The 15,231-nt window shown below is 36.4% G+C and overlaps 1 protein-coding gene across 1 annotated transcript; it reads left to right on the forward strand.

Annotated features, from left to right (window-relative positions):
* Positions 1-1,042: 1,042 nt before the first annotated feature.
* TAMM41 (TAM41 mitochondrial translocator assembly and maintenance homolog) lies at positions 1,043-14,946 on the forward strand (the record flags this gene model as incomplete). The annotated part of the gene is made up of 7 exons (XM_010162246.2): positions 1,043-1,222; positions 2,510-2,602; positions 7,296-7,446; positions 9,760-9,905; positions 12,182-12,347; positions 14,508-14,577; positions 14,909-14,946. Coding segments are annotated over 7 exons (844 nt in total), but the record flags the coding sequence as incomplete, so codon positions are not given.
* Between the last annotated feature and the right edge of the window lie 285 nt (positions 14,947-15,231).

Consider the following 15,231-nt stretch of genomic DNA (forward strand, 5'->3'; position numbering starts at 1 on the left):
GGTCGCTCTCGGCTCTATAAATCAGCGCCAGCCTGTCCGAGCTGTTCGCTGCCCAGCAAATGAGGGAAACAAGCAAAAGGCGTTGGCACCTGAAGTGACATTCTCGGCCCTTTCTCATGGTTTTGGAGGTCAAGCTGCTTGGAAATAGTGATTTTTATTCTATTTTAATTTTTTATGTGCATATGTTTGATCTTTTAAAACCCGTTGGTAGGCAGTGTTGCTCATTATGGCAAGCCCATGAAGCACACCCCACAAATGTAGCTTTAAATGTGTCTCATTTTCTTTTCTGAAAGGAGGAAAAGAGGATAATCAGAATTTCAGAGCTCTAACAGCATCTCATCCCCTCCACAAAACAGTGGGAGAGAAGGTAGCTAACAGTCCCCTCTTTTTAATGCTATTAACTCATTAGCTAAGGTGCAGCCCACACAGAGAGGTAGGCCTAAAGAATTTGAAGCAATGTCACTCCCAGTATTAGTTTGTTGTGGGTGTGAGTTGTAAACTGCTCAAGGAATGTGTGGAGTGATTTCTTCTGAAGAGCAGGGTATGTGTTATAGTTTGCAAGTCTGTAGAGTTTGCATTGTTTTGTTGACAAAAGCAAGTGAATACACTAGAAGTGCAGTTTATTGCTGCCAGCTCTAAGCTGACTTTGTCTGCCCACATTTCCCATTTCATGGCCTCATGTATTAGCAAATGTCCTGTTTATTAGCAATTTAAGCTGCTATGCCGAGCTGTGATCTAGAATGGTGGAGATCTCATCACAGGCTTCCCAGTTTCAGAGCGGTGAAGTTTGGTCACTTAACCAGGAGGACTGGGAAATTTTGGACCATCTCTGCTAGACCAACTAGAAAACAGCAACAACTTAATCAAAACCTTTGAACTGTGTTCGACATTAGTGCTTTTGTTTTGGATTTATTTATTTTTCTTTTTACTTGTGAAAAAATTATTAGGTGGTAGTTTGATACTACATATAACTTAGATTAATGTGATTAACATCACTTGCTTCCTGACATATAAACCCCAACACTTTTCTCCTTTTCCACAGAACAATATGCTGGACTTCGTGTTTGCTGTTGATGATTCTGTGACCTGGCACATGAGGAACTTGTTAAAGAACAGGGGTCATTATTCATTCCTAAAAGTTTTTGGACCAAAACAGATAAGTAGTATACAGAGCTATGGAGCTGGGATTTACTACAATACTTTAGTGCCATGTAATGGTAGGGTAAGTACAAGTAGTTTGAGTAAATGAAGTCAAATGTTTGTGTGTGAAGTTTTGAAATTATTAGTGTAAGCAGATTTCTGCAGAGGAAGCAAATGTGGTAGATTATAAGTGATCCTTAACTCATGGTACCTTCAGTATTTATGTCTCAAATTGTTTCACAAACAGCATATTAATTAAAAAGCAAGCAGAGCAGCTGCTCTTGCACTTTAAAAGTGCAAGCAATATTTGGAATTTACAAGTAAAGCCCTGCAGAAGCTGGATTTGTATTCCTTATTACTTGCTGGCTGCCAGTTTTGGTGGTTGTAACATGTATCAGGATTTTAGCAGTTGAGTATATGTCAGAATTCTTCATAGAAAATTGGAGAGGCAGGTAGTCTATTACATACTTTATATTTTGTGTAAAGGCATTTGTATGAGGCAAGAATTTGGGGTTTAAACCTTGTTCTCTTTATGTAAAAAGAGATGTTGGATTTTATGTTAAGGACCAATGATTTTTGCTCTCTAATTCTGTTCTTGTCTCTTTACACCCTGATGCTGTAATGTCTCAGTTATAGGACAGTCTGTGGTCCTTTAATATCCAGAAATTCTAGCATTGGCTGCCTTGCTGTGATGATAATCTTTGAAAACTCAGCAAGTGCAAATTGTTAAGAAATTGTTGAAAATTCATCTTTTAACTAGAAAATCACAATTTGCTTGCTAACATCAAAGGGCAAAAGAAGCAGCTCCCCGATACACACCCCCACGCCCCAGTAATGGGATGCATAAATGGCTGGGTCTGGCATTTTAGTTTATTTTAGATATCTGACAAACTATTTCTCAAATGTTTTTAATGTAATAAAGATACTGTGGATTCTTCCAAATATTGTAACGTTTGGCTGGTAAAAAAATTATTGTAACCTTTCAATAATCTTTTTATGAACAGTTGTATTTTAATCTTCAGATCTCTTCAGTGGCAATGTCTGTCTAGACTAGGTTTCTTTGGGTTTTAAAGTCTTTTGCTTTAGTGATTGGTCCTGGGGTGACTTTATTGTAGCTTTGATTCTAGAAAGGATCTTGGATAGTTCTGCGAATCTTCCCTTTTCTTTTTTTTTTTTTTCAGTAGTTTGCATGTAAATAGGAATTTCTTTTCCCTTCTGTGTTTATTAAAGCATTAAGATGTTTTCTTGTTATGCATCTAGTTTTTTATTGGAATTAATGACAGTTGTAGTAACTAAGTAATAAGTTTCATATAGTGAAAATGGTACAGGTATATGGTTTTTCAAAAGCCTTTGTTTTGCTTTTTTCCAGATGATAAAATATGGTGTAATTAGCACTGATACCCTGGTTGATGATTTACTTCACTGGAAGACCCTCTATGTCGCTGGACGCCTACAAAAACCGGTAACTGCTGGTCTGTTCAGTTATGTGTCTTGAAATGCAGGAAATTACAGGTCTGGAAAATTATCAGTTGTAGTTTTAACTGTTAAGGTTCTATCCATCAGTACTGAACAAATAATCTGCCCTGATTTAGAGGTGTAGTCCTAGAGGGGTAATGTCTCAGAAAAGAAGTGAAATGCAGTCCTTAAAGATATTCTGTGTTATGTGAAAAAAACCCTAAAGGTAGATTTATTAATCAGTTTTTTGCCTGTAGTAAATCTTGAATAACTGGACTATATTAACTCGAAGTCCCTCTAATGTTAAATTTATTATTTACTTTTAATAACAAACTATAGGAGTCACCAAAATTTAACACAGTTAAATAATGTGAATCTTTACAGCGGAAAGCTGCTTTGCTGTGCAGTTACTGTCTAGTTCATTTGTTGTTATTGGATCTATAATTGACTGAACCATGTGATAAGCATGTTTGTTTTTCTCTTCTGTGTTTGTGTCGTTAAAAAGAGGAGGTTGTTGCTATCCCATGAGTGCCTGATTCGGTGTGCTTTCAGCAGATGGCAGCAGTGATAAGTTAAAATTTCTTAAGAGGGGAAGGGGGAAGGAGAGGAGAACTCTTGTTCAAGTCTTGGAACACAAGTTAGTTATGCTTTTAACTAAAAACTTGAGGTGAAAGTTAGAATAGATTGTCTCAACGCTGCTGGCTTTTCTCTGTCTCCAGGGATGTGTTATAGATGATAGAGGTTAGAACAGCTGTTATCTTTATAAAGAATGAAACTTAATACATTGAAAAAAAAAAACTGAAGGAAGAACTCTGAATTTCACATTAACAATGAATACTGAATCTTTATTTTCAGTGTAACTGCATTTGCTGCTGCTTTTATTTATTTTAGGATATTTCTCCATGTTATATATAAATTGTGCTGTGTATCTTTTGGTTAAATTCAGTGGGAGTACATACTTCCACAAGAAGGCAGAATTTGATGTGTTGCTTGGTTGCTAACAGGACAGTGGAGATACCGTGTGTGTATTTGATAGATGAAAGAAGAAATCAGTCCAGACTATTTTCATAATGCTCACAGGAATTTCCATTGAGTAAAGGATTTAAACTAGAATTGGACCAGAAGATTACTTGGTGAATGTTTAAATTGTCTCTTCCTGTAGAACCTATAAAATCACTAATTAGGATTTTGAATATTACACTCTGTTGACCAAAAATGACCAAACAATTTGTTTACATCTGTTGTACAGATTGCAAATGTCTGCTGGTTCTGACTTCACAACCAGTTTGATATTTTGATGTATATGTAGTAAATGGTAGTGATAGAAAGCTTTTTTTACCTCAAAAACAGTAAGTCTCTTTTGGAAGGGACACATGGTTAGGCTTGTTTTCTTACATAGCATTTGCCTTTTGTGCTGGTTCTGGACTCAGTAGTCTGAAGCCAGATTAATATTGTTTAACAGTTTGTTTGGGAATTTCCTCCTCACTCTCATAGAGAGGAGGAAGAGCCCAGCGCCTTTCTGGTGTTCCATTACAAAGCTGACACTCCATGAGTGAAAGCTATCCAAGCTGTTCTAGCACATAAGCTAAAACATTTGCTCTGGCTTGAAAATCTTGGCTTAATTTTCACTGGAGGTTTTGTTTCTGTTATGAACTGGTTGCCTTGACCAAGTGATCTTCCCAGAATGTTTGGTAGAATAGATGGAGTTTGGAATTGCCACTTAGAAATACTAACTTTTCTTCCCCAGGCTTCTTTGTTAAAAGTTTATTGGCTTTTCATCCCATGTGAAATTTATAACACTGAATTCACATTGAACTGTATTGAAAAATTGAATAAACTTAGTTGTAATTGTCATTTCTCCGTAACTAACAGGTTTCCCGGAGGGGGGGGAGAGAAAAAAAAGCTACTGTACCTAAAAAGTAAAATAAATAAGTACAAGTGACACATAATTGGTTTTCAGAGGAAGAAGATTTTAAAAAGCATCTGGAATGTGGAATGTTACTGAATTTTTTGTTAAACGTAGACTGTATGCTTTAGTGTAAGCAGCTGCATTTACTGTTGTCCTGGAGAGACTATAAAGAGAAGGAAGTGTTTAATAAATTGAAGTGAGGTGAGAGAAAGAGAGGAGTATGAATAGTGTATAGAAATACCTTTTACTTTTTAGAGGGGTCTTGGGAGGTTTAGGGTTTTTTATATTTCAAAAATTCCCATGAAGGAGAGACACAGCACATATTTGTTTATAGAATTTTTCCATTGTCCAAATCTGTAAAAACATTTTTTGCTAGAAGTGGAAAAATCCTTTTCCCATGATATTTAGCAGAGTACACAAAATGCAATAGTGCTTTTGACACCTTTCATTCAATAAAGAAATTTTCTTTGTGTATTTTGTTTGTCTTCAAGTATCTTTGTGTACACATGCCTGCAGTTTCTTGTCTATGACTTTCCTAGCAGTGAAGGTAGTACATTTCCTACTTTAAATTGTTATAATGACTGAGGGTCATGCTTATTTATAAAATTGTATATATTCTTTTTTTAAAAATACTTAATAATTTTAAAGTCTCAGTTGTTCTGTTAGTTAACTGAATTCTCTGCATACTGTAAAACCAGAATAAATTGGCTTCTTCTTTCCCCCTTATCTGATATGGTACAGTGACTAGTTCTGATCATAAGTTGTCTGTACTGTGAAAAAGCTTTCCTTAACTTCAGTCTGCTTTCAGATTTACCCCAAGAATCAACATTCATCCTTGTCTGACCTGGGTGGTTAACTGTCTTCCTGGGAAATTTCTAGCCACCTAAACTGTTTAAAATTTCTTCATGAATGATGTCACTACTGCAGTGTTTCATGCATTTAAATTTTGATGCCTAGCATATTATTTCCCCTTGAAAAAAAAAAAAAAATCTCCTTTCTGTTAGGGAGTATTTTTAGTAAAGGAGGAGATTATTCCTTTTACTTCACTAAAGCAAGTCCTTGGTCTTCTATGAGGAGTAGCCTCTCTGCTGAGTTTCACGTTTTAAAAGGCTGTAACTATGGTGGTCTTAAAACTTGTCCATAACTTGCTGTTATTTTCAGTTTGTGTGACTGCTTGGGGTGCCACAGACCTCTCCCTTCTGTCTTTCCTTAGAGTTTCCCTGTAGCAGCAAGTTACAAAAGTACATTTAAGTGAATTAGCTGATGAGATTTTACATATTAGTTTATCCTCATGACCAGCCTATCTTGTTTATTGGGTCTTATTTGAGCAAGTCTGTCTGCATTCCATAAACTTCTCCCATGATTTTCAAGGAAATGAATTTCACTCTGGGCTCCCTGGCAGATGGTTGTATTGTATTTTAGTGTGTTTTATCATTGTCTTCCTTTTAATGCTAAAAGTACAAAGTAATTTGCAGGAGAATTTAGGAGGAATTCTGAAATGTTTACCTGTACAAAGAACTCTTTATTTTTGAAATAAAAATCAAAGAAGGGAAAATATCCTTCAAAGATCCACCCTGGACCAATTACAGACCATCTTACAGATTTGATGTTGGGCAAATCATGCTTTAGTGTGGAATGATTGAAACAAGCAGCCTCTATACTGTTTCATTCACCACCATATCAAAGTGAGATATTGTTCTGGTTTTATCCCTCTTAAAGATTTCACCATAATCAAGACTTATGTTCTGAATACAGTATTGGCCAGCCATGACATTGCTTTCTCAATGTCCTCTCTGTAAGAATTTTGCATAGCGGATATGTCTGATTCTCCTACTTTATTTACTGAATCTATGTTTGGTTTAATTTTTTTTTCTTAATTAACAGAGTATTTACATTCCTAAAGGAAGATATTTACTTCAACATAGACCTTAGCTACTTCAGGTTATATTTTGGGGCAGAATTTCAAGTAATACTGCACTCATTTGTGTATGGATGGGCTTTTGGAGGGTAAAAGCAAGTTGGATCCATTTGTTCATAAGTGCCAGTGGGTTTGCACTTTAAGGTATTCTAGAGTAAACAAATATGGAGAAGGTACCTTTTATGAGCAGGGCAGTGTTGCTTAATCAGAACACTTGGAAAAGACAGAAACTCACAACTGGCAGGTGTTCTTGGGAGAGTTGTTTCTGAAAGAGCATAGCTGGCCATCTTGTAAACCAGGCTGACTTCATTGTCTCGTGTCTATAGTATGTTTCTGTATTCAGTTCTTACTGAAGATCTGCTTTTTATTCCAGTGTATTTCCATATCCTATGTGACTGGATTCTCTAGTTGGTCTTGAACAGTTTAAATGTTTCCTAAAAATAAACTTTTGTTTGTGACACATAGAAGCACTCAATTTGGTGATCTGTTCTTCATCTATATGTGAAGTTGCCGTTGAGTTCGCATTCTGCTCATATAAAGTACAAAATAAAGCCCTGCTTCTTCTAGGAGCACAACTAATGTCTAAGGAACTACTTGAAGCATGTGATAGAGGAGTCCTCTGTTTAAAAAAAAAATAAAATAAAGATGAATAGGAAAACTTACCTCTTTTTGTGGTATTCCGTTGTCTTTCAGTGTGACAATTTTTTTCTCGTTGCATAATCACATTTGAAGTATTTTTGTTAATGCATTCACATTTACTGTTTTGATTAGTCCTAAATTCATGAATATTCATATTAGATTGAGTAACATTTCTAGCTCCATCTTCAGTAGTGCTTTCCTGAATTCTTGCTTCCAATGATTCTGCTTTTTCAGGTCAAAATACTGACACAGAATGAGAACAGCAAGCTGCAAGCTGCTCTCGTTAGCAACCTGAAGAGTGCAGTCACTGCAGCCTTCCTCATGCTACCAGAAAGTTTCTCTGAAGAAGATCTCTACACGCAGATTGCAGGACTCTCCTATTCTGGTGAGTATATGGTGTCTGCAGTCTTTGAGGAGAAAAGCTGTAGTTGGAGCTGTTGTACCACAGGAGGAAGTTTAATGTGGAATAAGTCATCTGCTATCTTGCTTTGGGCCTACACTGTTGCGTGCTCCAATAACTATATTTAATCCTGTGTTACTTAACAGCTTGGAAAGGCTAATTGTGCTTATTCATAGAAAATAGGTATAGGTACCTAAGCAAAACTTGTTATATCTGCTTCATTATGAACAGCTAAATATGGGCGATTGAATATGGTGAGATAATGGGGATTTTTTTCTGTTTGTATGGGTTGTATTTTAGTTTTAATTGTTCAAAACTTTGAAAGAAAATGTTCTTTTTACTCTCAGTGTAATGTTGATTCATCTGATCGTCTGACCCTGCTTTGTTATCTCTTACTTTTTAAATGTGCTGTGTTTAAAGTTCTTACTTAGTTAACGTAAAGATCCAGGTTATGATTCTTCAGTGTGCATTTAACACTCACCTCCTGGTTGGTATTTGTTGACTTTTTTTTGCCAAGAGAATTTCCTCCTTTCTTTAGTAAAGAAATTGGTATGAATGGAAAAAAAAATTAAGAAATCACTCCAAATGACTCTTCAATATAAGATTTAATTGTTAAAGTTGAATTCAGCATTGCTCTTTAAATGTTGATATCCTTAATGAAATCATTACGAACAAGTTTTGTTGGAGTTGTACTTTACACAGCACTTCCTTGCTTGTATAGAAATGCAAGTTTGGCTTTTTTTAAAAAAGGACAGGTAAGCAGGTAGGGTTTATAAGCTGCAGCTTGGCTATACTGAGGAGTGTTACTATTGTTTACGTTGTACTTCTCTGGTCAGCTTAGATTGCAATTAGTTCAGCTTTTCCTTAGCAGTTTTTTCTGAGTCTTTATCTCTTGGAAAGTGACGGTAAAGAGGATGCTGGTAGTGGGGTGGATGAGGGTTGCTTACCAGGGATGTTTGCTACAGGGCTGCATACCTGCCCACGTGAAGCCTGTCCAGGAATGTCATTAGATTCTTGGTGAACACTAGTGACCAAGATACTATTTTATATATCCTTTGAAATGGTGCAATTAACCAAAAATGTGGGAGATCAGTTGCCATGCTGTAAAATGTTGAAATTGACTCTGCTGTGTTGAAGCAGTAAGACTCCCAGTTGGGAATGTTCAAGAAAAAGGCTGGTAATGACATGTTTGTGGATATTTTATTTTGCTACCATTTTGTTAAATCTTAAACTTTTCAGAGGGTATACTAGTAGACAAAATTGATTTTATGTGTTACTCTAATCAGTCTCCTTGGAGACTGCTGAAAAGAGTTGTTCATGCTTTAATTTGGAAAATGTTTATCCTGGGTTTTTTTAAATGCATTTTTTGAGAGCAGTGAGTCAGTACCATTTATATGGGAAGTGTTTGTTTTGTGGCTTGGCATAAATTGAAATAAACTAAGTAATGCTAGCAAGTTACCACCTTGCAACAACATTTGTCTCCTGAATGTGGGAAGTGGGAGAATGAATTGATTCAGGATTTTGTTTGTTGATATGTGCTGCACTGAGCCTCTAACTCCTGGTTGGTAAGTGTGGAAGCTACCAGGGAAGTACCTAATAGAGGCAGATGAACAGAGGTAGTTTCTGTTACAGACTGACTGTCTTTTCACTTATTTTCTGTGGAACTTTTCAGTCGTATATCAAAAAAGTTTAAAGGTCAGTAATGTTAACAGTGGTGTTAAAAAGAGTTGCTTTTTGAAACTACTAACAAAATATGTGGCTAAGAGGAAAAAGTGGTGCTGGGATCTTACCATGGCTGCCATTAGCTGAACTTTAGGTACTGCCCTTTAAATACAGAGACAGTCTGAATTATTTTCTTTCAGTATTGGAAAATTGGAGGTTATTTTGTTTATGGACGTAAAGAATTGAGGCCGGTCAATCTGTTTAGTAATCTGTTGAAACCAGTGTGTGGTTGCAAAGAATATAACTGTGTTAACTGTCACTTTTGAGGCTGAACTTGACAGCTGGAATTTTTTTGTTGCCCAAGTGAAAATGTAGACACGTGGGTTGATTATATTACAGCATATTGGAGGCCATGTACCAATTCTGAATCTTCTTTTCTGTATTTGAAAGTATTTGAATAGTATTTTTTGACTATTAGAAGGTGAACCTTCCTGTGAATTATATAGGCACTGGTAGAATTGGAGAATCAAGTTTTAGATGACAACTTTGTACTATGTCAGTTTCTGTTATATTCTCCTCCTTTGAGTTTTCAGGTTTTTTTCCTAATGAGTTAAATGTTTTTCTTTTCCTGACTAGGTGATTTCAGAATGGTAATAGGAGAAGACAGATCGAAAGTGCAGAACATAGTGAAACCGAATGTTCCCCATTTTCAGAAGCTGTACAGTAACATACTGCAGGACTGCCCTCAAGTGGTATATAAGCACCATCTGGGAAGGCTAGAGGCAAGTGGCGTTCTTCAAAACATTTTTAAAACAAGCAAGTGGAAGTGCTTTATCACACTGACAGAAGGCAAGAATTCTGCCGTACACTAAGGCGAGCAGTTGTAGTCACTGTCCTTGCTGTTTGTCCTGGTTTTGTTGTTTAGTTAATTCTACAACCAGACAACTCATCTTTAAATACGAGCCTCTGCATATGTAGTAACTACTGTTAATTTTGAGTATGGGTGCAGAACTAGAGCCCTAGTAAGGGAACAAGAGAAGATAATTTTGAAATGTGTGTTCTAATGACTACCATATGGAAGCAACATTCTAGGAAGTGATGAATAAACATATGGTTTGTGTTAAAAAGATTAGGCTGTAACTTAGAGTTGCAACTTTGTGCGATTAAAAACTGCATCTCACAAAAAAACCCCTAGAGTGCTAGTTACGATGATCAGTTGACTAAACCCAAATGAAATTCTGGTATTATCTTTAAATACTCACATTAAAATAATTTTTTTCTAGGACTTGGGAAACAGGTACCAATTTTTTTCTAGTACCTGGGAAACAGGTATCCAAAATGATCAGTGTCTTGAATTCCATCTTTCTGGCATAAGATATAAGTATTACATTGAAATTAAGCGGGGAAGTGCCACTGTCAGGAGTCCAATAACATGTTTTCCTCTTGGAGTATGCATATCTGTGTGTGAATATTCAAGTGTGATATGCATTTCAACATGAAGTTGCAAATAGCATGAGTTGTCTCACGGACATGGGCACGTCCTCATCCTCAAGTCACCTTGGTAATTATCTCACAAATGCCTCCTTTTAGAATGTGTCTTTGTTAGAAACTGAAGTACAGATAGAAGCAAGCTTGAGTACAGTGAACAATTCTACTGCATTGCTCTGGAGTACAGCGTAGGCAAATCTGTATTATACTGCAGCTGTCTCCATGTTTTCTTATCAATGTGCTTTTGAACAGTTTAGTGGAAGAAATATTTAAATTAATTTTGAAAAGAATCAGCAATGCTTTTTCCAATAAAATGGCTAATTGTAACACAACAGGGGGTATTATTGTCTTTAACCAAATCCTGGTAGTATACTACGAATACATTGTTGGATAATAAATCTGTCTGTAATTCCATAATAGTCATTGAGGCTGTTAATTAAATGCCATCATTTTAGTCTTGTTTTTGAGCAAAGTGCTTTAATACTTTATTCCTTACACCTTGGTCTGGTTATTGGCAGATTTTCCCCAGACTGAAGAGGATAACTGCTATCAGGAGTGCTGTTTAACGCAGAACAGAAACCCCTTTTCCAAGTATACGTCTTCAGAGTAATAGAGAAAATTATTTCTTAAAAGATTCCTCAAAAACAATTGAAGGCAGACACTAGTTCTTACAGTTCTGGTTCAGGCGTGGATTCCTCCCACATAATGTTAAGAGCCTGCTCATTGTCGGCTCCCTCTGTAGTCAGTGGGTGATTCATCTGGATATCATTTTCTCCCCATTGACTAAAGGGAGTGTATAGGACAACTAGACTCCTGTCTGATGTCTCCATGAACTGTCTAAAAAGTTGTGTGGGAGGAATCAAGCTCTTCATATTTTCCTCCAGTTTTGGAGAGATCTGCTCTCTTATGCATTTTTCAGTATTTGTGCTTACACTTTGTATAAATATGTACAGGCCTGCATGTCGGTATCATTGTGTTCAAAAAAGGGTCATTGAATTTCTGATTTAGATTGGAAAATGTGGAATGAATGTTTCCTTCAAATTATACAAACCAGATGTGGTTTGAGTTTAAAACATAGAAAATGTTTTTCAAACATTGACTTGAAATGTGTGTGTGTGTGTAGTTTACTTGTGTTCAAGCAGAAGAAACTTGAGCTAAGTGGTCTTTTGGGAACTTTTTTTTATCCCTGTAGTGTGCTTATGTTTCCAAAGGAGATATCCAGAGTAGAAATGATACAGTTTCAATTAAAAGTTGCTTGCAAAGGCAGCAAGATCGTGTGTGTACATTAGTCTTCCCTTGGATAAAAGTAACATCTTTCTGCTGAGTTATTCTTCAGGTTGAGAACTGAGATACTGCATTTCCCAGTGCTTGGGAAGTTTTCATTAGCATTTTTTCCTGACTTTTACAAGTGAAATAGATCATGTTCTTTGAGATATTTATCAATAAATAGATATCAGAATAGGTCAAAATAGGTAAAAGATAGCCAAAAGCCTTTTCTGACTTCTTTGAAAAGAGAACTTACTTTATTAACAATGAAAGTTTTCGCTGTCTTATTTTTTATAACATTCAGATTGATAAAAGTCCAGAAGGTCAATTTGCACAACTAATGGCTTTGCCAAGAACTCTGCAACAAAAGATAACTTCTCTGGTAGACCCTCCTGGAAAAAACAGAGATGTGGAAGAAATTTTACTGCAAGTTGCCCATGACCCTGACTGCGGATTTGTGGTGCATCAAGGTAGGCCTAGATCAGTGTCTGTCATCTCCTTTAAGACACAATAGATATACAGACTTATGATTTAGAGAGAAGGAAGATGAAAAAAGAGGTTAGTATTGAGATATGTTCCTAAAAGCATGGTTTTGGATTTGTTTGGTTGCAAGCAGGTTCTCTGAAATACCAGCAAATAGCATTCCTACTGATATAGAAACATATGTTTTGTTTTGGATTCTGAAAGAAGCAGTCTGTAGGAATTAGTGTGGCCTTCTTAGACCCTCTAACTCTATTTGGGATGCTTACACCTTCAGGATTACATTGGCTGGCATACCTTCATCTGAATGCTAAGCTATATATCCTACCAGTCATTCATTGTAATGCTAAGTTAATTTTCTAGCTCGAGGACAATGCCTTTCCCAGTTTTCATAGTTAGTCCAGATACACGAGCTCTGGTGGAGAACTCGGGCTTTGAGGAAAAAGATTGAGATGTTTCTCATTGTCACAGCTTCTCTGAGGCAAGGTAATGTTGTATGAGCAAGTTAAAGCTTATGCTGCAGACATCAGTATTTTATTATTCTGCAGAAAACTGAAAACATTTGGTATTGAAGTGTCCTTTAGATCATTAGAGAACTTGACACATCTTAGTTCCAGGTGGCCAATTTTGCAAGCTCACTGAGCACAACAAAAACTCCCTAGATATCCGAGAGCCACAAGACACTAGCCAGCTGCTGAGGGAGCTCTGACACTGATTGCTGTTCGGGGAAATAAAGCTCCTGAGAGTTGCAGTTGACAGTATGGGATGAATCACACCTGGACATGAAGGTGTCCAGCTTCTTTCATGTCAGTCTATGGCAGCTTCTATTCTACTATGGCTGGACTGCAGCAGTAATGTGGTGATGGCTGAGCCAGGGAGCAGGAGTTGCAGTGGTTGTGAGCTGCATGTCGTTTCAGAGCTCCGAGTTGTCCCCCCTGAGCTCGCTATCCTTGTGGTTGTGTTTGTGTAGGGGATGGCTGGGCTCTGCGCAGTGGTGCAGCAGTTCAGTAGCAAAACATTGGATAGATCCAGTCTTCTCAAGCCAAGCAGTTTGTACTCTTAGGAGAACAAACCAAAACCCCTCTTCCACTTTTGTGGCCAAAAGATTTTCCTAATTCAAGAATCTGGGTAAAGGACAGGACAAGCCATTTGGTAATCCTGCAAGACGAAGCTGATTACTCAAGCTGAATTGTGCTGTCCTTAGGTATTTTACTAGCTCAACATGATTTGTTCCATTTCCCTCACCACCCCTACCCCCCAGGTTATTATTTTCTGTTGGAATATTGTATCCCTCATACATACTCATGGATTTCCCTAAGCTTTGTTATTCATTATAGCAGTAGCTCCGAAAGAAGGATTTAAAAATAATACTTAAAATTATATTCTACATTCTGGTTAATGCAGAAGAGTAACTTTCAGTTTGGAAGACTAACTCTGGGACTGCTGCATTTCTACATTTTTCAGTATTTAGTAAGGTACAGTAGTTTTGTTCTGCACATTATTAGTATGCTTTTATATATGTGTGTTGGAACAGATAAAACTTAGTACTTTTCAAAAAAAGTTTTAATGTTTTATTTACTATTCTGTTAATATGTAAGAACCACTGGAAAATGAAAACTGAATGTGTCACAGTGCAAAGTGGTAAACAAGCCTTATCCAAAAGCTGATAATTTAAAAAAGCCTGACACACACTGCACAATACAGGCATCTTCACTTGATCAGAGAAGTGCAAAAATCCCAATTTCATATTGAAGGAAACAATGAGTATAGCTTGTTCTGCTCTGGAAAGTTCATATGCCAGCACTTAAATTAAACAACTCTGAATCCTTTAAGACTAATCATCTTAATAGAGAAATAATGGGAAAACTAAATGAATGAGCTTGATCAATACCTATCTGTTTTAATATTGATTTTTTTTTTGTATGTTGTGTATAAAATAAGTTAAAATAGCTTAGAGAATATTTTAAATTAGTATGGCAAAACAAAACAGAAACAAACTTTCTCAGCTTAAGTTGTATGTTTTACTTTCAGGCTGGCTTGATTGTGTAACTGGAAAATTATTTAACTTTTTTGTGTATGTTGGAGGATAAAAAAAAAATCCCCACAAAACTGTGAAGATGGGTAACATCTGTGTGCTTTTCTGTCTGCAGGCATTTCAGGAATTGTGAGATCTTCCAGCATAGTGCAGAGTGCTAAAACCGTACTAACAGCTGGTAAGAATGTGTGTGATTTCTATCAGCATAGGACTTCTGATTTCACAAAGTAAAAATTACAGAGCTCTTGTTACAAGAGTTTAAATAATAAAAGTTTTGGGTGTCTAATTGAAAGCCCCTGGAAAATAAAAGTAATGCTTAAAGCAAAAGCTTTATACAACTACTGAGAAACTGTAAAATGCCAAAAGGAATTGGAGTCTGTATGACTCTTAAACAAAAACACACTTCCCAACAACCCAAAAGTAACAAAAAACCAACTTCTAACTTCAATTTTATTTTATATGTGGGTGAAATTTGGCTGATGTGCACTAGTTCTACTCTTTTTGTATTAAAAAATGGAAAAAAATACTTTATAATTCACTCTGGCTTTCTGCATGTGAGTGGATCCCTAAATGATCAGTACTTAGTGTTGGTGTGTTATGTATGCTATAAGGTTCATCCTTTTTTTCTGAGTTCTGGAATAAATCTAATTTTAAAGTGACCTGATTTTTACCTTTTAAAAAACTGAAAGCACTGCAACTTGAGGAAGACTTAAGACCTGAGTCTTCGTTTACTTAGAACTCTGATCAGGAGATGGTCTTAATTTCTGCAAAGTGGAAAATCCCTGCTGCTTGCATGAAGTTGCTCAAATAATTTTCTGAACTCATTCATACCTTTTTCT

Source organism: Antrostomus carolinensis, unplaced genomic scaffold (assembly GCF_000700745.2).
Source record: "Antrostomus carolinensis isolate BGI_N321 unplaced genomic scaffold, ASM70074v2 scaffold45020, whole genome shotgun sequence".
In the NCBI taxonomy this organism is placed as follows: domain Eukaryota; kingdom Metazoa; phylum Chordata; class Aves; order Caprimulgiformes; family Caprimulgidae; genus Antrostomus; species Antrostomus carolinensis.